Raw genomic sequence first — 25,835 nt, 5'->3', positions numbered from 1 at the left:
GAAAGTCCCTAATTAAATGGCAAAAGCAAATGCTCCAACACATCAAACGAATGGACAACAACTGCCATATAATTGAGTTGTTACAGACATTCAACGAATAGCAAATTGTCTATAGGCTTGTATAAAGACTTCAGCAAGCAACAAAACAAAGCACTCAAATATCAACGAACATACAAGTTTTCCTGAATCCACGAAAATTGGTATCCACGAAAAAAAATGAAACCACAGTTTAAAAATGTATGAATGCCACTTTGATCTTTACCGATACGCTGAACCTGTTTTTGTACGTGCTATCACACAAGGTTACACTCTGCATGAACTCGTATCACCTTTCCAAGAAAAAAAATCTGATTCTAAGTCAAACAGTCTTAGATCTTTCTTTTTAATGGCGTGTGGGTAACGACGTGACAGACAATATCAATGTTAAATTTTTTGTTTTGGAATAATTTGGCCAATATATGATATTTATATATGATAAGATGTTACTGAAATGTCTATTCGCCAAATACTATGATAAAATGGCCATTATAAAATGGTGCAATGACGACCTTTTAATGACGTTATCACCACATCATTACAAACACTAATGATATTATTCAACAGTGAATAACTTTTCTATGTACGTATACAATTTTCACAAAAAAGATGAAAAAAAACAGAATTCATGCAGTTTTTTTATCGTCATTTTCTTCATGGAAACATCGTGCGCAGCCAAGAAAACATCAAAAAACATAAGAGAAGCTTAATTATATCTATTGAAATAATTTCATCAAGTATAACGGTTTTTTTTTAGTGCGCACATTCTTTTCCAATCTAAATTGAAATACAAATTTGTCGACAAACAATGAAAATTAAGAAAGATTACAAAATCTGATGCGGACCTTTTACCTTCAAACATGAACGTCTTAATTTCATTACTTGTTGAGTAAAGGAACATAATTGATTAAACCACTCACGTCTGTTCAATTGCAATGTTTGGAACATCGGTGACCGAGTGGTATAAAAGGTCCATCTACTTTATCAACATGATCATTGAGGTTATGAGTTCGAATTCTACACTTTGCAGGTGCGTTCGACTCCAATCTTATTTGATTGAGATTGTCAATTTTTCCAGCCGAAGGTCGCTGTACTCGTTTTTTTTTAACAGACGTTTCGCATTTGCATTTGAACCATATGTTCACTTACTTTATCCGAATTCTGTATTTATTGGACTTTATTTCGTTAATTAGGACCTCCTGAAAATTTGTAAATTCCATCTGCATATGACAGCAATGTCAAGGTTTTTCATCAAAATATATGAAGATGAAGTTCTCAAAATATATATGATTATTTTTCTGTATTAGTTTCGCTCAAACGGTGTGAATCGTGAATTTAATGAAACCAACATTGTTAAAAGAATATACTTATATTACCTAAACTATCTTGGACAATTTAACGCCTTCTGTTGAGATAATCCTTTTCCTTGATCATTTTTGTTGTTGTTTTGATTGGTATATTCGTATTGGATTTTTTTGTGGATTTTAGAATGAGAAAACTGTCTAGCTTCTGCAACCATTGTTTTATTTCTGCATAAATTTGTACCGTTTAATGGTAGTCCTCCAGATTTATACGAGCTCAAGCTTAACAACATGCTGAATAGAAGAATCAGTTCCAATATTCTAGATGAAAATTTAACTATGACCAGAGGATGACATAGGCGTAAAATAAATCTTGAAAATAATCGTTGTTCAGTTTTCAGCATTATCTATGTATTTTAAAATCCTCAGCAAAGGTTTTCTATTACTGCTATTGTATTATTTCAAATGAAAACGAAAATGGTTTAGAAATACGGTGTTCATGATAGCATAATTTCTATTGATTTCAGGTAACATAATTCGCTTTGCGATGTCAACCATGTTTATTGGATGTATGAGGTGCACTAGAGATAGTAGCATTACGCTATCGACCAATAGCAAATTTACTGACTGTGTATTTTCGTTGACAAGGCCACACCAATTTGATCCCTTGTTCGACGGACCCGCCCGCACCTATTTTTTTCAAAACAGAATTGTTTTATTTTTTATTATATTCCCGCTTCCCACATCCGTAATTGTAATCATGTCCATTTCCCGCACCGTTTTTTTTGTAAATATTATAAAAAGATATCAACATTTGTTAAATTTATCACAGTCTAACCTGCATATATAACGATTTTAAACATAAAAGCACCCCACCACACTGTGTAAATATCTGTGAGAATATTTGTTTCAGCATGAAACCTGGAGTGCTCCGATAAAAAGTTATAACAGCGGGTATTTCCGTGAAGAACAAGAAATTGGTTTCTTTCCCCCTTACTTATATTCCCTATTAAAAAATGATCGTTGTTAGAATAAAGTACAAAGAACTTCTGAAGGATTTGCCTTCAACTGCAATTATATTGTATGCTGGCGAAACAAAACTATCCATAGCCGCTGCATGTTTATGCACCTGTCCTGATTGATTCAGGAGCATGTCGTTCAGCAGTTATCGTTTGTTGATGTTGTTCATTGGTATTTTCCCGTTTGGATATATAAATTAGATCGTTGGTTTTCCTGTTCGAATTGTGTACGCTAATAATTGTGGGGTCCTTTATAGCTTGCTGTTTGGTCTGTATCAAAGCCCTGTGTAAAAGTCCGTACTTTGACCTGTGTTTGTTATTATCAGGTTGAGAACAACCCTTCCTCAGACAAGGGGTCATTTTACTGATGTAGAAAAGAAAATAGAAATACCAAGGATTTGTATAGTTCTTCTATACAAAACCTTTGAACACTTAGAAGTTTGTACTCAAAAAGAGGAGAGTTACATCATATTTTAAACAAATTTTTCTTAAAGAGGGGTCCACTTATTTTGAATAATATTAAACTGTTAAAGTAAATGTGTTAACATGGTTAAAGTCCAGGAATATTACTAAATTCTTGGACATGTTTTGACCATGTTGACCCACTGTGTTTTGACAATTTAATACCAGATAGATATATAGTTCTATGAGAAAATATGAGCCCTTTTGTACAAACAAATATTTATAACTTATATTGATCCCTCATAAAACATGTAAAAGGGATATTTATAACATTAAGGGGTTGCCCCCAAACTGATTATGATTTGGATGGAGAATTGTCTCATTGTCAGTCACACATACATAGACCAGATTTAATTATTTCTTAGTGAACAGGGAAAAAATACTTCAAAAATTAAAGAAATGTCAAAGTACAAGTGATAAATCAAGTTTTAATATTGTCAAAACCTATTATTTTATGTTTACAAAAAAAAATTATAATCGCTCGCCTTTACTTTTCAAGCTTCGCCTCAAAAATTTGCAAATTAAATATTTTTTTATTAAAATTTTCAAATCGCTCGCTCGCCCCAAATTTTGGAGTCCAAAAATCCGTAGAACAAGAAATTAAATTGGTGTGGCCCAAGGACACAACCTATCTGGAATACGAATTTATTAAATGACAGGTACTTGTTCATATAATAAAGATGTTTTGATATACATGGTCACTTGGATCATACGTTTACTGCTTTGGATTGCTCCTGTGTGGGCTTATATTTTCTTATTGTTGAGGTCCAAATACAAATCGACAACATGATTAATCAATGTTTCTACATTAGGAATAGCAAAGCTGATATCCATTATTTTGATGTGTTTGACCGTTTCATTTCGGCATTTGATTTGGGACTTTCCATTTAAATTTTCGTATTTTTTTTTGTTATTTTACTTTTTTCGAATGCTTATGATCACGACAGCAATACATATTTCTTTCACAAACTTTCAGCAGCTTGACATTTTCTTGTTTCTATGAAAAATCAGGATCATATAAATTAATCATTGTTTTTTTTGCTGTTGCTCTTCACTAGGCAAACTTAAACAAAAAAGTATTCAACCATCAAGTATATAAAAATAAAAAAAAGTAATTCAGTACAGAATTTATAAAGGATACTGATATTACATGCGCACAGTTAAAATGAACAAATGCATTAGCAGTTAATCTGTTTCACGGTAGGTTTTAACCAGGCTTTTTATTGGAAATATAATAAGTTGAAGGTGTTGAGTTATTCCTCTTTCGAAAGTTATGAAATGATGTAACAAGTTGTTACAGTGTAATTATTTGTGTCTTTTTCAAGAACAAGACATGGCGTAATATTTATATAAGCCAATAGCTTGTTTATTTTGCCACAAAGTTTGTTGAGTGTATTTTCGTGATAACTTATTATAAAACTTTAAATAATTTACAATGCATAAGTTTTAATAAGGTTACGCACTGAGATATATTAGGTAAGATCGTGCTTGTTCCCGAATGTCATGTATGTGTCTGTCTTATCAACATCGACCTTTGTATTATAAAACCAGATACATGTCTACGACGGTTCGAAAATCAGGTTATGTTGTTATCGTAGAATTATATAAACATCCAAATATTCATGTTGTGGTACATTAAGTTCCTTTACTTTTTGAAACATACATTTCAATCCAGATACTTTTTTTATCTTTAAATAATTGACATATTTATACGGTGCTTCAAAGTAATTGATTTTTTCTGTACACTGATAAAAACTACTGATTCTGAAGCTTGGTATATGATAAACTATTTAACAGATTATATCACGTATCTAAGATTAATTTCCGTTAGAAAGTTTGAAATTCATAACAAAAATGATAACAACAGAGTGTTGTTTCGAATTAAGACTTCTTACCTTTATTTGGGACATTTTTACCTATTGTGTCTGTTTGTTTTGTTCACGCATCATTATCATTATTGTAAAATTTGATGCGACTGTTGTACAAGTGAGAGGTGTAGCGCTATAAAACCAGGTTCAATCCACCATTTTCTACATTTGGATTCTCCTCTGAGCTCAGTATTTTTGTGATTTTACTTTTTTCTATAATTGCGTACAAGAAATTTATGTATACGTAAAGGCATGTCGTTTTACAAATCATTTAGGGTTCATATTAAGGTCAAGTAACAGTAAAATTTTGCACAAACATTTGGCTAGTCGAACTGTATCTAAAAATCGAAATAAATAAGACTTTATCTCTTTTCCCCCCCTTGAATATTACTGTTTGAATTTTTTCAAAAAGGTGCCCATTTGTATAGAAAGCACATAAAATCGGCGAAAACATTCTCAAATTTGTCTTTAAATAATCAAAGGAGTAGGTCCAGTAAGACCCCTTTTTGGCCCCAAAATATAGCAGTTTTACAAAATTGTTAAAATGTAAACTTTTAGTTATTTATAGGCTAGTTAAATGCTTCTGCTACATAAATATGGGCTGTTTTTGACAATACAATGCACATATATCGGGCACTAGCACCATAAAGTCATGCTAAATTACTGAAATCTTCACAATTCTAGCTTTTTAGTTAAATTTTAGACGATTTCCGTGTAAAACAAAAGTGGCCGCATTCGTGTTCATCCTTAATATTGAAATATAAGTTGTATTTGATGATAATACATAAAAGAGGGACGAAAGATACCAAAGGGACAGTCAAACTCATAAATCTAAAACAAACTGACAACGCCATGGCTAAAAATGAAAAAGACAAACAGAAAAACAATAGTACACATGACACAACATAGAAAACTAAAGAATAAACAGCACGAACCCCACCAAAAACTAGGGCTGATCTCAGGTGCTCCGGAAGGGTAAGCAGATCCTGCTCCACATGTGGCACCCGTCGTGTTGCTTATATGATTACAAATCCGGTAAATAGTCTAATTCGGTAGGTCACATTCATGAAAGGGAAGGGGATTGTAGTTACGACGTAAGGAACATATCCAATATCATTTGTGAAACGGTTATTCCATAACGGTCAACCAACTCAACATATATAAAGGTTGAGGATGAACACGGTTGCGGCCACTTTCATTTTTGACAAAAACCATCTGAAAAACGACATTTTTCGGCATATTTGGTAGATTTTTCATATTTGAGCTTGAATCGAATCGTTTTTAATGAATAAATTAGTTAAAATCTTTCACCTGAACTAATTGAATCTAATGAAATAGACACTTAAGTGCTAAAAAAGTGGTCAAAATCTTTCGTCAGATGAACCTGAAATTTGAGGCCAAAATCGGTCCTTACCGGACCTACTCCTTTCCTATTTTACTCCAAAGATTTTTCTTAAAAACTATATGGTGTTGATATACAAATTTCCGTTTTTCCGTGAATAATGAGTTTAGTGGTCCCTTCTGCTGTATTGACATGATTCTTATATGTTTTAAATTTTTAGATTATAAATTATGAAATTTTATGATCCTAAGATTACAACTCCATCAAACTAAGTTGACTTTAGATGGATTTGGTTATAACTTATCTATAGTATTTTGTCATCCCTTTCAACTACACACCTTTTAAAAGAGTGGCGAAATATATCAGAGGCACATTCAAACTCTTTAATCGAGAATAAATTGACCACGCAATGACTTAAAAAAGATAAATACAAAGAGACAATCAAAACTACACAAAACACAAAATAGAAAAATAAAGACTAAGAAACACGAACCACACTAAACATTTGACGTCTTAATGGATTCCTGACTCTTACACTATTATACTGATAGTACGTATGGCACATTGTAACAACTGTGAATTAAGCAAGTTCAATATCAAACAGCATTTTATAAACTTTTTTCTGTCCTCTACAGCCAGTTAAAAATGGAGAAAAGACGTAGTCATTTGATTTATAATAAAACATATAAACATACAACAAACGACACAGAGGGTCTGTTAAATTTAGTTAATTATTGCAAAAATGTAAAAAGTAATAAGCGAAGCTCACAAATTAAAAATCGATTTAGAATAACCGCTATATTTTTGTCAAGTAATATTTGACGGAAAATAAACTCTAATTAATCTCTTTCTTTAAAAGTACTTTTCTCGATGGTTCTTCTTTGGAACATCCAAACATACATGTGAACAAATTGAGAGTCAGGGCTATATAAAACCTGGTTATCAAACGGTACTACATGGCAATTGATAAATGATAGTCAAACTCATCTAAGGTCAAGTTGGACCAGTTTTTAGTGGGGTTCGTGTTAATTATTCTTTAGTTTTCTGTGTTGTGTCATATGTTATATTGTTTGTCTGTTTTTCTTTTCATTTTTAGCCATGGCGTTGTCAGTTTATTTTCCATATATGAGTTTGACTGTCCCTCTGGTATCTTTCGCCCCTCTTTTGGAATAGTAGTTCTTATTTTTTCACTTTATCGTTTAGAAATTTTGCGGTATTGTACGATTATCATTTTTAACAGAAAGACATTTTTTTTTCTGAATTCAAAATATTTAGTACTCTTTTGTAATTGAGCTTTAGTTCCTGTCTGCAGTGCTCGAAGTGTTATATTTTACAATATGAATGTTTTTATTATCTTTTTTGTTTTTCTGTGTAAACTCTTTGTCTGTCTTCGTTTTTTGTTGTTGCTTTGTGTTGCTTATGTTTTTGTTTTGTTTTTGTATGTGTGCAAAACAGTAGCGTATGTTAAATATTTGCAGGTTGTGTCTTACAATAGGCCACTTACGGACGCATCAGAGAGGAAGTCTTAACGTGAGCGCATTACCTACACAAACTATTGGATTTGAAGTTCTCAATCTGACCTAGAATGGCTGCATAGTTATACATAACGCACATGGAAACGTACGCCTTACTTCAAAAGCGTCTTACTGATTGTCGGGAGAAGTCAAAGGAGAGTATACTTCCATACAGCAATCAACCCTCACTGTTTACTAACATATTTCACAGGTCAATTGATGTATGTACTTAATAACCTTATGCCCTTCAACCTCAGCCCTACATATTTTGATTGTTTATTTTTCATATTGCTGACGAATTTAACAATCATCGATAAGCAATAGTACATATAAAGGCAGTAGCAGTGCTCACTTCAATTTATTCATTCATATCAAGATCAAAAGATTGATTCAGCTTGGAAGTACGTATTCATTTCTTTTTGTAGATATATTACACACTTCAGTGTTCTGTTGTTTGGTAACTTTCTCCTTATAGTTGATGTGGTTCCCTCGGTTTTAGTTTGTAACTCAGATTTGTTTTCTCTCAATTGATTAATGACTTATGAACACCGGTATAATATTTTTGCCACTACTAACTAGTTTTATTGTTCGTATCAAACTTTATGTCGCAACTTATTCTAATTTTAAAAATCTTATAATCCTATGGTAACTTTATATGACGTTTTTCTGAAAAAAATTACCGAAGGTTTGCTTCATTTGTCACAGAAGACACAATCAAGAAGACACATTTACCTCATCATAAGTAGGTAGGATAGACAAGATCATGATAGTCAAAAGAAAAATTAACAAACATTGCGAAATTAGCACCTAAAAAAAACCCACAAATTTCAGTGGTCCTGAAGGGTATGCGTAGATATCCGGGTAGAGGCAATGCTATACGTTCTACCCTGAAATACCATACTCGTGTTACCGTTTTTGCTATCAGGATATTCTTAAATCAGAGCAACAGAATACAAGTAAATGTTTATCTGGTAATTGAAAGTACCGTTGGAAAATGCATGTCAGCGGATACGAAGCTGATCCGTTTGGATATAGAAATACAAAGCTACCGAAATAAAAACGCGAATATCAAATGGGGAGTCTGTACAAATATATAACCTCGTTCTATCATTATTTGTAATAATTAACTAGCCTTTTACATGTGATTTCTTGTGTTATATTTCTTACTTTTATGTTTAAAGGGAAAAGCTGTATTCTCTGAGTGTTTTTGATACATTCAGTTAAAACAAAACAGAAGATAATGAGAGTTTTACGAATGTTTCCAATTAATAACCTCTCTTACTTTTTTTTTGTCTTTTCGTTGCACATGCCGATGTGTACTGAGTAAAGTTTATGTATTTTGTCAGAACATCTTTCTAAATGACTATAGCACCAGTTGCATTTATAATTTGTAAAGAAATACTTGGAATCTAAATACATAAATCTCTTTGGAAATTGTCTCTCACTGCTTTTAGACTATATGCTTAAAACAATATTATATATGACTCGACTTTTTGTCATATTGTGCAGTTTGCCAACCTGAGAGTGATTTTTAAAGGACAATTTTTGTAGGAGATATCCATTTGGGCGATTGTTTGGACTGCTGAACAAAACTACACAATATAAATGTAAACCCTATTCGTGTTGAAATTTAAACTGAAACACAGAAACATCTACATGTAACTTTTGATAAACGTATATTGGAACGTGTTTCTGTGTCAAGTTTCCTCCTTTTAAAACAAATTTAGACGGATACATGACGCAACTGGAGTAAGATAAGGCTAATATAAGACAAAGTCTGATAAGAAGTTCACAATTCACCATTCAACCTGAAGGTTAGTAATACATATAACTTTACGCATTTGTTCTCTGTTATATTTAACGATTCAAGGGTTTGCTAATTCGTTTATAACTGGATTTGGTAAAAGATGAAATGTATCTTTATTCGTTCTTTTCATTTCTAGCTGAAATGTTCTTCCTCTTATTGTTCTTTATATTACCATACGTTTGTTTAGATAAATAAAATAAACTCAATCTAAATCTGTACCAGGATTAAAACAAAAGACTCTTCTTTCCAAAATAAAAAAAGGCCAAGTAGGTTCAAAGTAAAGGGCATTGAGACTACATCATTTCGAAATGTTTTGTTAAATGTAGCTCAGGTATTCTTTTCCTAGGGTAAACCAGTGTTAGGTTTAGTAAATTCAAAGTGTTTTAACAATTAATTTATATGTATGACTATCCGAAACACCTTTATCAATGGTATCGACCTACTGGATGTGAATAAAAATCATCTTCGATACTAGGATCAGCTTAACAATTTACAATAAAGTGTCCACAAATTAATTTCATCTTTTTTTTTAAACTTTTTTTTAACTTGATTAGCGTGAGTAAATTTTATATTTCATGTAAGAAATACGAACATTTTCAGTGAAGTAGTACACAATTTCATTTAGGGGCCAAGTGCTTCATTGAAGACCCATTGGTGGCCTTCGGCGATTATCTGCTCTTTGGTCGGATTTTTGTCTCATTTCCATTCTCTGTTTTACAATATCCAATTTATTTATTTATTTCCCTGTATTTCAATTAGTTGCATATTAACAATTTAAGTATTTTAACACAAGAAGTGTTTAACCTTTTATTTCTTTTTACTAAAGTGTATATATGACTACACTTATTATTGTGTATTGAATCTGAGAGCAACTTGAAATGCAAGAATGACAATATATTTAAGATGGTTTTTACTTTGTGGGAGGTATTTGTGAGTGAGGATACAAATTCAAAAATGAGTTATGCAGAACTTCTTTTTTTACAGTTAACATGGCCGGACGACACGCATTAGTTACTGGTAAGTTTTACACGTCATCACCATTTTCCATAAAATAAAATGCCATATGTAATTTATGATGATGCTCGTGCTAATGATGAAAGTAAACGTAACTATAAGATTAATTTGTGAATACTGCAGATGTTGAATTGAATATCTCAAATGACTAGTTATACTGTTACTTCTTAGTGGTATCAGAAGCTGAATAGTCAGTTTTAGGGTTCTGACATGATTTATTATTAATGTACTGATCTTAAATATCCCGTTGATACTTTCGGTTATCACGAAACAAATGTGTCACAGGCGTTCTTGGATCTAAGCTCTTGTATTCAAGCTCACACGATTCATAAAGTGCTATTTTTATAATCCCTTTCAAGAGTTCACATTTGTTTATGTTTTGACTATATCATCTCTGGGATACGTTTTATAAGGTGCACTTTTTATGAAAAAAAGAATAGAGCATATACTCCAATTTCCAGAATTACAGAAAGGATGTGTCCAGCAACACTGTGTGAAGATATGTTTTTAAATATATCGGTTGACATTTTAGGATACTCTTAATCTTAGGATTGATCACTAATTGTCCGGAAATTACCATCGAAACAAATCCAACAACTATGACCAGGGTGTTCTTTTCACTGTAATGGATTGTAGCCTATATGTAAATAGAAAAAATAAATCAAATTGAAATTAAACAATAATATACAAATGAATAAAATAACAATACATATCATATATTTGAAATAAAAAAAACTATTTCATTGCAATGTTATAAACAAAACATAACATAATGACTAAGCTGAACGTTTTATATCAGATAAAGGATAAAACATTAACAATTAAGTATTTCATTGCCAGTAAAACAAATGTCATAAATCGTCGTTGTTAATATCATGGAATCTTAAGCGACTGTCATAAATGTTAGATCTATTGCTACTTTAAAATCAATTTATCCAATTTCTACATAAATGTCTTTACCAAGTCAGGAATATAACAGTTGCTTTCACTTTGTTTATTGTGTTTTAGCATTTGACTTTGCAATTTGATTAGGGACTTTTCGTTTTAAATTTCCCCTGAGTTTATTTTTTTGTTATTTTACTTGATGCATACAAGTATTTATTTTATTAATTGATTATTATATGTTAAAAAAAGTACCACCTAAAGGTAATCATATATGACTTATTCTATGATGTTATCAATTTAAAACTTACTTTTTTCACCGTTTACATACTAATATACCAAACCGACTTATTCTTTGATGTTATCAATTTAAAACTTACTTTTTTCACCGTTTACATACTAATATACCAAACCAAGGATATATTTCCTTATACTTGAGTCAATCTAATCTGTACTGATTTCTGATAGACGCTAGAACCTAAAACAACATGTATAAATTGTACACCCAAGGATAGGCATGCATTTTGAAATATATAGAAGTATGATATCAGTTATGACATATCAAACTTTTCGGATCTTTTTTCAGAATACAATTGCTTGTTTTGACCCTTAATCTGAAAATATCCCCATTCGCCAAAAAAATGCCATTTTCTGACACCCTGTTGTTCAATATTTTTTTAAACAGGAAAACGTTAAATAACTCGATTTTCGTCATAACCAACACAGAAACAGTCGACACTGCACGTCTCTCTTTGTCGAAAATTTTCAAACCTCTATTTTTTCAGTCTAAAAGTTGCCATATGACAACTAAATAAAGCAAATTCAAAACTATCACTTAAAGCCAACAACAATTTACAATAGGTTTTATTTGATTAACTTGTTTAAAAATTAAATAAGTTCTCAATGAGTTCCGCCTATAACCCCGTGCAATGAGTTCCGCCTATAACCCCGTGCGGGAGAAGAAAAATGTATTATCCTCATACATTCATCATTTCGTTTATACAACTGTCTTTGCATTATCATGATTACTCTACCAACCGAATCATCTAGTAAAAGAATCAAAACATTTGTTTTTGTATCTAAAAGTTTAAAGGTTAAACAATCATTTAAGATTGTTGAATGTGACATTAAATTAAAACAGAGTAGAATTTGTTATCACTGCAGAAATCCATTATGATTAATATTATCATTATTGCAAAAAATATCATTTGGTTTTGGAGTTACATTGTAGGTTATCAAATTTCGATACTTGTTCTCTTCGTTTTTTCAATTTTCATTTATTGTCTAAAAGAAATAAACTACGAAATAACTGAATTTTGATCATTGTTGTTGCTTGTAGATGAATTTTAAACTATACAACGTTCACTAAATTTAATCCAATAAATTATCACAGAATTTATTGAAAACTCATTAAATCATAATTTACTTTGTAAAGGAAAGAGGGACGAAAGATACCAAAGGGACAGTCAAACTCATAAATCTAAAACAAACTGACAACGCCATGGCTAAAAATAAAAAAGACAAACAGAAAAACAATAGTACACACGACACAACATAGAAAACTAAAGAATAAACAACACGAACCCCACCAAAAACTAGGGGTGATCTCAGGTGCTCCGGAAGGGTAAGCAGATCCTGCTCCACATGGTTACTTTGTAACTGTCAATTCATACAATATTTCAATGATTATATAATATGTTAGTTTTAAAGGACATACGATGCAGTTACAAAAAAGGGGGTGGGGGTGTAATGACGTTACAAACGTACAATGTTATTCTTACGATGTCAAACTGGGACATGTCGGGAAAAGATAAATTTTCGAAGATATTTATCATTTAGACTGATTTTACTTGAAAACGAGTCCATGGACCCGACCCCTTTTTTGAAAAAAAAATACATTTGGAATTATTGTGTATGAAACTTATTAAGGCCAATTTTTATGAACAGATCACAGATGATTTTGTTTAAAATGAGATAATACACAGCCAAAAATTGTCATTCTCTGTCTAAAATTATGAAAATGTGAAAAAATAATAATTTGCAAAGAAGAATTTTCAAAAATTGCACATTGACAAAGAGATGATATCATAGATGCTTTTTCAAACATACACATTGTCTTAAAGTATAGAAAATTCCAAGCAACCGTAATTATCAGTGAATGTCTAAAATTTCGACCAAATTTATCTGTAAATGTATCTCATTAAGGTATTTATTTAAATTACATAGCTGAAGTTACTAGTTTTCAATATCTCATCAAAAACTAACCTTGGAATCAAAAATGTAGCTGATGCTCTTAAATGTGCTTTAACGTTATTCATAATGACATTCTTACGCATGAACATAACATCCAATATTCTACATTACAGGGTTAGTAGCCATTGTTGGTTTATTCTATCTTACAAGTGTTAATGGTGAGTTACCTTTAATGTTATTCTAACTGTAGTGCATCTTACAGATTCATATTTCTGAAAGAAAAAAATAATGTGATATATATATATATATATATTGTAATGTTTTGTTCTAGCCACTGTGATGGCTACTGTTATGATAAAGACGTATTACATAACTTGGACACTTGAAGCTTTGGCTAATTACTTCAGAAACGACAAAACAAATAATACACATATACAGCTAAACATAAGAAGTATCACATTATAAAAGTCTTATTATCTTAGCATCACTGATGAGGCTTATGTAGACGAAACGTGTATGACATTATAAGCCTGGTACCTAAAATAACTTTTATTATATGTTTATTATTCAGGATTATCATGCTTGTTTTGCGATAGAGCTGTTAATATCACCGACTGTCTAACACAAAATGCTGCATGTAAAGACGTGGACGAGGTAATTGATTGGTTTTGGTAATTTCAGACAATACAAAAACATATACTTCATTTGTACCATCTTAACATTGACACCAAGATTTTTAGAAAAAAAGCATTTAGAGAAAAACTGTTGAAAAAGAATTAAAATCATACAATACAATTAGAACTTTATATTGAAATGTGTATGATTCTTCGGTTTTATTGAATGTTTTTTATGGTTCAATTATAGTATAATGTTTTAATGATTATTTGCATTCCTTTTTGTTTTATTCCATAATATCACTAGTCTTCCTAGATATACTTTTATAATTTTTGTACATGTTAAGCCAAAGACAATGAACAATTTATAGCAGTGCATTCATATCTTTTTACTTACGCAATATGACATATTAGTTTGCATACGATTTTTTAAATCCTCTTGGTTTTATCACTGAACACAATATACGCATTTCTGTACCGATCAAAAGTCAATTATCTACTCTATGACAAGTTTTTTGTTTGTTTTATTTTACAATTGAAATAATTTTGAACACGAGAATGACTATACTGCTGCTATTTTCATACATCCTTCAATAATGAGTGAAACTTATATCGCATAGTCAGCTGTTAAGGTCCCTGGCATGACAAAATATGTATACATATTTGATTTTATTAGGCTGTTTTTTTTTACAAACATTCAAACATAATTATTTGAGTTATTAAAATATTGAAGACCAGGCTCGCTACATTCTATATACATAATTTAATTACGTCTTATAAGTATAGTCAAAAGTCAATTATCTACTCTATGACAAGTTTTTTGTTTGTTTTATTTTACAATTGAAATAATTTTGAACACGAGAATGACTATACTGCTGCTATTTTCATACATCCTTCAATAATGAGTGAAACTTATATCGCATAGTCAGCTGTTAAGGTCCCTGGCATGACAAAATATGTATACATATTTGATTTTATTAGGCTGGTTTTTTTTACAAACATTCAAACATAATTATTTGAGTTATTAAAATATTGAAGACCAGGCTCGCTACATTCTATATACATAATTTAATTACGTCTTATAAGTAACAGCACGAAGTAATACTAAATGCAATTTTTCAGCAATGTTTCCTTGACAAGACTATTCTTCCTGATCTAACATCTGTATTTTCAGCTGGATGCAGATCTAAACAGGTAGGTGCTATCCTATTGATAGTCAAACAGTTCAGCACTCGAAATCTATGACAATAATTATAATCTTTATGACGGCTATCGTAGAATAAAGACTTCAAACGCTTCACTCGTAATATAGGCGGCTCACTGCTTTCAAATAGGATTATGCATCTATTATTGATATGATAAAGAAATACACTAAGCTCTGGTATATCTTGCATTGTAAATGAAATACTTGCCTTATATTTCCTGTATCAAACGCAATCAGTTGTCATATTTTTATTCCAAGTTGGTAACTCCTGAACATATATCAATCTGGAAAATATATATAAAGCAAACACTACAATTTAATCTATGAGGAGACTATGTCATTTGGCCATTGCAAAACAAATATCTAATTGAACTTTTTTGCAATTTGATTGATTTTTTCTTATTTGTAATAGGTGTGCGCTTTGATTGCCAGTGCAGTTGGAAAGAGAGATTCAGTAGCTTGTGCTCAGTGCTGTGATGATCCAGTAAACAACACAACACTAATCCCATGCAACGGTTACCTTTGCAACCAGAGTAAATATATTTTTAAAAATACCAGCAAACAAAAAAATAATTATTTGTACATATCATGTATACTAGTAGTTGAATTTAGTTAGACTAGATTAGGAACACAGACTTGTGAACAAGTTTTATGAAATCGAAATGTGCATTGATTGTCGACGAGGCAACTAATCATTAGAGACGAATGTACGCTAAAGATAGCAACTAATCCTCGATTTGAAACTAGCTGGACCTCCCTATCGTTTTACCTGTATGAAAATAATTTTTGAAAGAAAAAAATCTTAATTTTAGTTCGTAGTTTATGACCTTTCAATAATGGTCGATTAAAATTTTTCAACGGTACACTCTAAAACAACAACATTTATATTTTAAACATCATGCATTGTTATGCAATATTTATAGATCCCCAACGAGCAGGATCAACCTGTGGAGTGTGTGACAAAGTCAGTGATCCAAAAGATTGCTCTGTTGACCAACAGTGCCAACCAACTGAGGTAGGCTATATTTATGTATTCCATCAAATACGTACATAAACAAAATGTGCTTTAATTTGTTCAAAGAAACGATTGAATCATTCCTACTTAATTTTTTCAAAGGAGTTCTATTGATTCCTCTTAATTCCCCTTAAGAATTACAAAATAACAAATTTAAAATAAAAATTTAGTCAGTTCAATATTTCAAAATTTTAAACATAAACTACAATTAAGACATAGAATTAATATACAAAAGACTGTACAGTATACAGTTATATTTCGAAAGGATTATAAAAATAGTTGGAAAAATAGTGGTAAAAATAGTTTTATCATATGCACATTATTTTCAATTTTATGTTTATATTTTTGAAATTAATTTCCTGATAAATGTATTTTTGTAGGTTTGCAAGGTCAATACTATCTTTTCTGGTGGTGTCTTAAAGTATGAACTTGGATGTGAGAAAAAAACCGTAAGTGTTTGTTTATTAAGTTTGACAACAACAATGAACAAGCTGGAATTTGATTTTTAAAACGTTGAGAAATGTATCACACCGTATCATTAACAGTTATCTAGCAAATTACTCAAGAAAAAAGGTAAACTCCTCACAAAATAAGAAGATTTAGAGTTTACGACCGTGTCGTCTCTTATTATTGTCTTATTTCAGTAAAAAACATGTCCGGCAAAAAATCATATATGTATGTTTTTCTGTTTTTCAAATATCATACCTAGAATATATACAATGTATGTTTGAGATAAGAAATCCAAAATATTGTTTCTGATTTTAAAAGTAAGATACTGAATTCGAAATTCAATATTCGAATGCCATCAGCAACCAATTGAAAGCAGACAAAACGTACTTTAGCCATTAGTACCGCTATTTTTATGAAATATTCGATAAAAATTACTTGTCTCAAATCATATATATTCATTGTAGTGCTGGCATGCATATACATAATGATTTCATTATTTAATTTATATTTTATTTATAATTTTTCAGGAATGTGATTTACTTTTGAAAGAATATAAAGCTACCCATAATACAGCTGCAGGTAGAAGAGCCGATCACGGAGATCTTGTTCTATGCTCTGCCTGTTGTGATACTTTAAGTTGCAACAAAGATCAATGCTCTGAAGTTATTAAAAGTAAGTTACTAGTCAATAAAAGGAAAAACAACTTTGCACTATATAAAGCAAAAACAAAAGGGCTGACCAAAATATAATAACCACAGGAGAAGCAGTAAAGGGATAAGTTTGGTAAGACCCAAAATCTAGAGCAAGGTTTAAAGTTATCATACACAATATAATAAAGTGAAATAACTAAAATACCAAACTCCAGGGAAATTTTTTAACGGGAAGTCTCTTAACAAAATTGCAAAATTAATGGCTCAAACACATCAAACGAATGGAACACAATTATACTTGTATAACTATATAAAAAACAGAAACCAGAAACATTTATGAACCACACCAACAAACAGCAACCACTGAAAATCAGGTTCCTGACTTAGGATAGGTGCAGACAATTGCAGTGGGTTTTAATGTTTAATAGGCACCACCCTTAGTTCGTTTCTATGTATATTACATTGTCGTTTGGTTTTTGTTACACTTCACTGTCCTGTTGTTTCGTGTTTTCCTTCGGTTTTAGTTTGTAACCCGGACTTGTTTTGTCTCAATCGATTTATGACTTTTGAACAGCGGTATACAACTGCTGCCTTTATTTGAAGCCTTTATTTCTTTGGTATCCTTAAAAAAATATGAAAAGATGTGCGTGCTGTTTTTGTCAGATAGTGTATTCCTCTTTTTACGATATCAAGCTATAACAGACCGGATCAACAAACGCATACAAGGTCAATAGTTGTTTTGAAAATTTCATATTATTATATCGCGTCAACTTGGCAAATGCAGATAAACCAATGATTATTGAGGGGGTATAAAATATTCTATAATTGACCTTCTAATTTTTGTGAAGCCAAACATGATTGGTAACTGTAGGTGAAAATAGTCGAATGATGAAATGAAAAATTGTAAAATGAAAAAAATCATAGATTGTAAGGCGTCCTGTAAAAAATGGCAACTGTAGATTCCCTTCGCTCGACGATAACATTGTTCTGAATGATAATTTTCGAAAGCCAAAATTAGAAAACATTGTTTGAAAAATTGAATTAAAAAATGTCTTATTAAAATAGCCACTACTAGTACCTCCTTTTCCTTCAACTAGTTCAACTTTACCATGTATATTATACTAAATTATATTATATTTCGAATACAATTCGAAAAAAATATAAATATCACGTTAAATAGTTAATTACAGAAGCACTAACTAATTGGAAAAAAATGTTTCTAAAGATTTGATATACATAGTCTATTGGTTGCACATGTATGCTATGATTCCAATAGTTTCAACTCGTGTTTATGAAAAAAAATATTTCATATTAAGTTGAAATCTTTTTTGAAAGTTATTTATTTTAATCACATTTCATGTGTTTTCTTTTATAGCTCAGACATGCCATAACTCAACCATTTGTGGATAAGAAACACAAGAAAGGATTGCTTACCCAACTATGTACTCCACTTTAACATTGTATAATAAAAGTATTTAGAACTTCATTCTTACATCTTATAGAAATATCTTAATCATTTGGAACCACAGTTTTCAAAATAAAAAGGGTGAACTATGGAAGCAATGAAATAACACAAAATGGCCGTACACCACTATGATCAAAAGAAGATACACATTTAAGGTAAACTATAATGATTGACAAAATTTTAGACTGAGGAATGTCAATTGAATACCCTGCAAATAATCCCCTAAATAATAGATCTTACGTGATTAAAGATGCTGTAAAATCTAGGACGTGCTTCTTGCTATGTGGTGCCACCTTCTCCGTCACCGATGACAAGCATAGCCATTACTGAAAATATAGAACTTTGAATTAAAAAAGTGGAATGAGTCCTTAATCATCTGTGTACAAAATATAGAACAACTGTCAATTAAGTCATAATAATAACAAAGAACCAACTACCCCGCCACATTATTTATGTATGTGCCTGTCCCAAGTCAGGAGCCTGTAATTCAGTGGTTGTCTTTTGTTTATGTGTTACATATTTGTTTTTCGTTCATTTTTTTAAATAAATAAGGCCGTTAGTTTTCTCGTTTGAATTGTTTTACATTGTCTTATCGGGGCCTATTATAGCTGACTATGCGGTATGGGCTTTGCTCATTGTTGAAGGCCGCACGGTGACCTATAGTTGTTAATGTCTGTGTCGTTTTGGTCTTTTGTGGATAGTTGTCTCATTGGCAATCATACCACATCTTCTTTTTTTTATACATGTACTAACTCTGACTCTTGTGCGTTTCTGCACGTATGTTGTCATTTTAGCGATATTTTGTTTTAACATTGTCATAAGGCGGGAGGTTTGGTTAGCTATTAAACCAGGTTCAACCCACCATTTTGTCTTAAAATTTCAAGTACAAAGTCAGAAATCTGGCAGTTGTTATCAGATATTTCGGTTCTAAGAATGTTGGCATTTGTTTTTGTTGCACTTCAGTGTTCCTGTTGTTCGTTGGTTCGTTTCCTCTTATAGTTGGTGCCCGTCCCTCGGTTTTAGTTTGTAACCCAGATTTGTTTTTTCTCAATCGATTAATGAGTTTTGAACACCGGTATACTACTATTGCCTTTTTTTCTTAATAAGAAGTTTGAATTTCTACTGTATGTCATTAAACTTAACATGTTCTTTGGTCGAATTTCTGGTTGCATATTTTGAAGAAAATAAATCAGAATGTGCACATGTAATAACAGAATTTGAAGAAATACATTAGAAACATACATTCATCATTACCACACATTCTTTATAACACTGATTGAAAGATTTGTTTACATATCTGAAATATCATAATATCCTTTAACAAGAAAACAACTTTTAATATAAGGTCATCTTTCTAAATTTATTTATTTGTGTGCTATTAAATTAGCCGACCAACAAAAGTTATTTGTATGTTATAAATTCATATTTTAAGCTTCTCTCTGGATATTAAATGCAAATACAGATATATCAATTGCAAACAAACAGCAAACAAATAACGTTTCTATCTAGATTTCGTCAAATGCGCGTAGACATTTTTGTCATAAATATTACCCATTCTCCGAGAGGTTTGGCCAGATTTCTATTTCCTTCTTAAATCGATATGATATTACATGTAAACAGAGTTTGAGATGAATATGTAATAAGAAATGCGATAATTTGGTTGGTCGATAACGCTATGTGCTAGGAAATAGCGCCATTGTAATTGGGTATTCGTGATGTCAATAGGGACTATTTTAAAATGCTATGACTAGCGCTTTTTTCCTCGACAAAAGAGTTGTTATTTATTCAAGAATAATCGAAATACTCACATGATTTCCGTGAAGATTTCAGTGTAGGACCATGCAGGTCTTAGTGTGGTTTTACAATTGTAATTTTATAATATCTTATTAAAATCTGTGATTATGAAATTTAGATACCTTAATCGGTGCATAGGCACAGCAAATAATTTGAAATCCTGCTTTGTGCAGGTTATATATTAGTAGGGTGCCCAGTATCGAAAAAGACGTCTAGTTAACGAGTTTAAGTTAACGGATAACACACGGCTATATTTATATGCAAACTATTGGAAAATCATTATATTTTCCAATCATGAATGTCGTCGTAAGTTACCGTGGTCACGTTTTTCAAAAAAAAACCTCCTCATACAGGTTATCGACAACACGAAAAATAAAATTATTGCTTTCTGTGTTATTTGTTCAAATGATACTTATCATTTAGCTTAAAAATTAAATTTATCATATAACGAAAGCTGAAAAAAATTATATAATTTATGTATAAGTATTTCATAATTTTAGTAAGACTATTTTTTTAGCTAAAATTTACCACATTTTGAATGAAAGAAAATTTATTGCGTGTTATTTTCACGGGATTTTTTACTCTGATTACATTAATAAGACATGGTTCATTTGTGTGCTAAATATCTGTCGTGTAATGTTAATCGGTGAGAAGAAAATAGCAATTTAAAACACAAATTTAGTGATAATTCTGCAATGATTCAAACACGCCTTTTCCCATGCCGTTAATCGTTTTGTAACTTACACTATCAGGTCATTAACTAGGACAATTGTCACTGACTTTATTTCTCTTTTTTGCTTGTTGTATGGTCGATTTGTATGTTTTGAATACTCTAGTTAGTTTGACGATCGTTGTTTTGTTTTAGGAAATATTTTTGTTTTTGGTTTTTATTACTATAATTGTTTTTTTGAATTGGTAGTTTTGTTATAATTGTAATATACAAATCAAATCCTTCGGTCACGTTTCAGACCCGGAATGTGGCACACATTCCCAGTCCTGTTAAACTATTCCCATCAAGCCCTAAACAAAGTAGGAATAAAATACAACGGGATAAGTGTGTTATGTCAGGGTTCTTTTACTGAATGGCTTATGAACATGCGAGGAATTAGAACAAACAAAAGCTTTATAGAGGCTTTGGGAGCACGGAAAGATCATGTATATTTCAGTATATTGCATGATGCTCCAATCCTAGACAATCTTCGTACTGATGATTATAAAATATTGTACCACCATGTTTGCTATAAATCTTACACTAGCAGCCACAACTGCAGTTATTTGAAAGCTGAATCAAGTTCTTGTTCGTCTGTTTTCCAGGTCATATATAGAAGGTCGTTAAATTCCTGACTGGAAAAAGTTTCTTTGAGTAAGTGAGAACTAGCAGGCCTTAATCAGATTTCTTGGCGAATCGATTGTTCAGCATCATGGTAGATCAACAGTTACTATGATACATGAGGAAGTCATTTATCTAGCTAGCACTTCCAAAAATCTGCTAAAAAGGATTTTTCAGGTTTTAAAAATTATTTTGTACGCCCAATGAAGTAGATACCCGCATGATTTTACATGCTATTCAATGACATGTAGACAAAGAGTTCGGTGTTAAAGGCATCAAGGGTAGGATAATAATAAAGTCACAAGATATAGATGTTCTGATCTTATGGATTTATTACTTCGCCTCCATGCAGCATACGCATGAGGTATGGTTTCAAACAGGCACTTTAACTTGCACACAAAATTTCGCCACTATATACCTGTCCACAAAATATGTATAAGTTTGTACAACGAAGATGAATGATCGACGTCTTAAGAAAATCGATTTACAAAATTAAGGTACTTTGAGAGTAACAGTTGGCATTTTCTTTTGAATGATTGATTGATTTGTAATTGATTTACGTCCAGCGGAAACTATTTCATAATCCAGATGGGAACAAATAAACATAATTACAAAAGTTAAGTTGTGAATTATAGTTTGCTGTCTGTGGTGCTCCAAGTCAAATATTTTATAATCTTAATGTGTTGGTTTTCATGTTTTTTCTTTCGTGTTTATTTTGTTTTTTGTCTTTGTTTTCCTTTATTTTTTTGTCACACAAGACAAAATTGATAGTCACATCAATATCATAGATCGGACAGACAAAACCATGATGATAAAAGAATAACGTACATACAAACATCTCCCAAAAATATGTAAAGATTGAGAAATAAGCATCCACAAAAACTCCATATGAACTATAATGGTATTGAAGACTTAGGTTACGCATAGATATCCCAGTAGCGACCATAATTTATATCCTTAAAAGTCCAGTTATTCTATGGTTATATAACAAACTAATTGCAACAGAAATGTTTTTTTGCGGAATTCGTGAGAAATATAACGTACAAAAAAAAATCAAGAAAAATCGAAATAAGAGAAAGTCGTCAATTTTGGCCAAACAAAAAATCTAAATTTAACGTCAAATATTATGGAAAGATATGGCGCCCGTAGATTGAAAATGGCGATATGGAACACCATTCGTAATGCTCAATATATAAAAGTTTTATACGTATTTTACATTCTTAAGAGTAAAAGCTATCACGCAAGGTATTTTGGATGTTTTTGAAAGGCGTATACACGGGAAACGTCAAAAAGCAGTACACGGCAGAAATGAGTTTATTTCGTTTTGCCGAGGTCTCCAAAAACCAAAAACCAGTTGTAAAACAGCTCTGCATTTTATATTTGGACTACATTATATACATTAAATACATTACTTAGCACCGTAAAAAGCATACATATCTATTATTACATATTATACTCCTCTTGCTATCTTGTTTTTATTTTTTTATATTTTTGATTCGAGCGTCACTAATGAGATTTTCGAAGACTGGTGTAAAAAGTAATATTTCAAAAATACTGAACTCCGAAGAAAGTTCAAAAAGGAAAGTCCCTTATCAAATGACAAAATCAAAAGCTCAAACACATAAAAAAAACTTTAAAAACTTTGTGATATTATATATAAAATCTGAATCATAAATAAATGTTTCAAAGTCATACAAGTATGAACCGAAACAGAAAAATGTGTTAGTAGTTGGAGATTAATAAAACTAAGTTGAGATATGTGTTCAAAATGAATAAAGATGACAAATTATTGAGGTAAAATTGGAGAGGGTTACATATTGAAAAGCGGAACTTTTTTGTTGGTTTGTTCACTGTACAATTTGAAACTTAGTACAAATGTATTATATCCATCTTCCGTTGAACATATCAGTGAGGACAGAAAAGCAATTAATCTATACTAAATAAACCTTTCTTTTATAATTTGTCGAACGTCGATTCAAAAGTATATCAAACGGAACAAAACCTGAATGAGATATGGGTTAAACGCAATAAAACAGAAATCAAACGACAATTGACAAAAAATCACTAAAGCACATCTACGGTGACGCATATAGTGTTCAAAGATAGGCTGATGTCTAAAAAATATGGCAAGCTCTAATCGTTTATGTCATGAATATTGTTTTTAAAGCTTGCTCAAAGCCTATGTTGTAGTATATTCTTCTTTAATCAAATTGAATTAAAGGAAACCACTTTTGATTTGATCGTCACAAATTTAATATCAAAATTTTTAACAAATTTAACAAAGAATTGCCATTTATCACAATTGCCCAAATGCTGTAACAATTAAGAAGTTAACCAGAATATCCAAACAGTCTTCAGATTCATGACCCCTTCTGTAGCCACGTGAATTACAAAATTTCCAAACTGCAATAGTATTAAAACAGCAAAGATGATGAATAAAAGAGATGGGTGATTTTGTATATATACCAAGGGGAAACTTCGTGTTTGATTGCATTTAGTAGATAAATTGGATTTTGTGGCAATTAAAACCAAGATTTTTGTAGAAAATTGCACAGACTTTAAAAATGAGATTTTTTTTCATCATAGATTATTCACTTGTTTTTCAATTATACGCTAGCATTTATTGTTTACAAAAAGTCCTAAACAAACTTTTGAATTTAAAAAAAGCTCGTGCTTAGTCAAAATAGTCGAGCGCACCTATAAGTTTTACTTGAATTGTTTATATTCATATTTGTTTTAACTCATATCTAAATATATAAACTTGTTTAAAAGAAAATCATTGCTAGCACAACAGACAAAAGTTCACTATTTATCAAGCACGGATGGGCCACATATGAAAACAATAGGAAAGGCTGAAGATTTGTTTTTCTGTAAAATTTCCATATGTTTAGCATTGAATCAACAAAAGGGTCATAATCATTATTTAAAAAGTTACCAACCTTTAACTTGTTTAATGAATATGTTCCCATTTCTTTACCCTGCAAGAAAAATTTCACCGGATCCATAGATCAAATATCGTTCGAATATTTCAGGTTTAGGAAAGTTGATAGCGTCAAGTGTTGAAACAGTTATCGACCAATCAAATCGGTACATATAGTCTAATCTGTACGGTCGTGATGACCCATTCACCCGAACTCCTACTTTGCTCGTGTCAAGCAGGTCTATCCAACCAGTGCAGAATAAATGGCATATACCGACTTGCTTGGTCAATAATTATATTTTACCTGATCAGGATGTCCTGATATGAGCGTGTTGGAATACAAGGAAATATTTACTGAGGTGTTTCCAAATGACTGATCAACTGAAAATCAATGTCAAAAAATAAAACAAAAAATATTGAGCTCCAAGGTAAATTCAAAAAGCGGATATGGTCGGATATCATGCATCATAAACTGAAAAAATTCAAACACTATCAAACAAAGTTAACCATGCTGATCCGTAATTGTAGTTTCGTCCTGTCATAGTTCCTAATATATAACTCTTTCTTTTTAAATATGATTTCATATGTTATGTCTGGTTTTTTCTCTATTTGTCAAAGGTGGATGCGGTTATATAAGTGTTTTCTGTCCACTTAAAATGTCCCATTGAGGTATAAAGAATGACAGAAGATGACAAAAGTCTGCAATGTAGTAAGTTGAATGGACTCATTTCTGATTTGTGAAAACTTATTTGAATAAAGTGACATTTTGATGAATTACATTTACATAAAGTATCGGGCTCTTTATGCAAGAATCTGATGCGAAAACTTTCCTTTCCCTGTTTCTTTAAGACGGTAATGCAAACAATGTTCATATGTTACATATGTTACATTTGTCTTTTTTTCATTTTTAGCCATGTACTTGTCAGTTTATTTTTGATCTATGAGTTCGACTTTG

At 31.2% G+C, this 25,835-nt stretch overlaps 1 protein-coding gene across 1 annotated transcript; it reads left to right on the top strand.

The window, feature by feature from the left end:
• Positions 1-7,859: 7,859 nt before the first annotated feature.
• LOC139488398 (uncharacterized) lies at positions 7,860-18,857 on the top strand. Its single transcript, XM_071273952.1, has 10 exons — positions 7,860-7,943; positions 10,334-10,366; positions 13,612-13,656; positions 14,010-14,092; positions 15,175-15,246; positions 15,669-15,789; positions 16,180-16,271; positions 16,652-16,720; positions 17,249-17,393; positions 18,747-18,857. Exons 2-10 carry the CDS (start codon positions 10,339-10,341, stop codon positions 18,779-18,781), a joined length of 690 nt encoding a protein of 229 aa, XP_071130053.1. The 5' UTR covers positions 7,860-7,943; positions 10,334-10,338; the 3' UTR covers positions 18,782-18,857.
• The last annotated feature ends 6,978 nt before the right edge of the window (positions 18,858-25,835 follow it).

Source organism: Mytilus edulis, chromosome 9, assembly GCF_963676685.1.
Source record: "Mytilus edulis chromosome 9, xbMytEdul2.2, whole genome shotgun sequence".
Lineage (NCBI taxonomy): Eukaryota > Metazoa > Mollusca > Bivalvia > Mytilida > Mytilidae > Mytilus > Mytilus edulis.
This window is presented reverse-complemented; position numbering and strand designations above follow the sequence as displayed.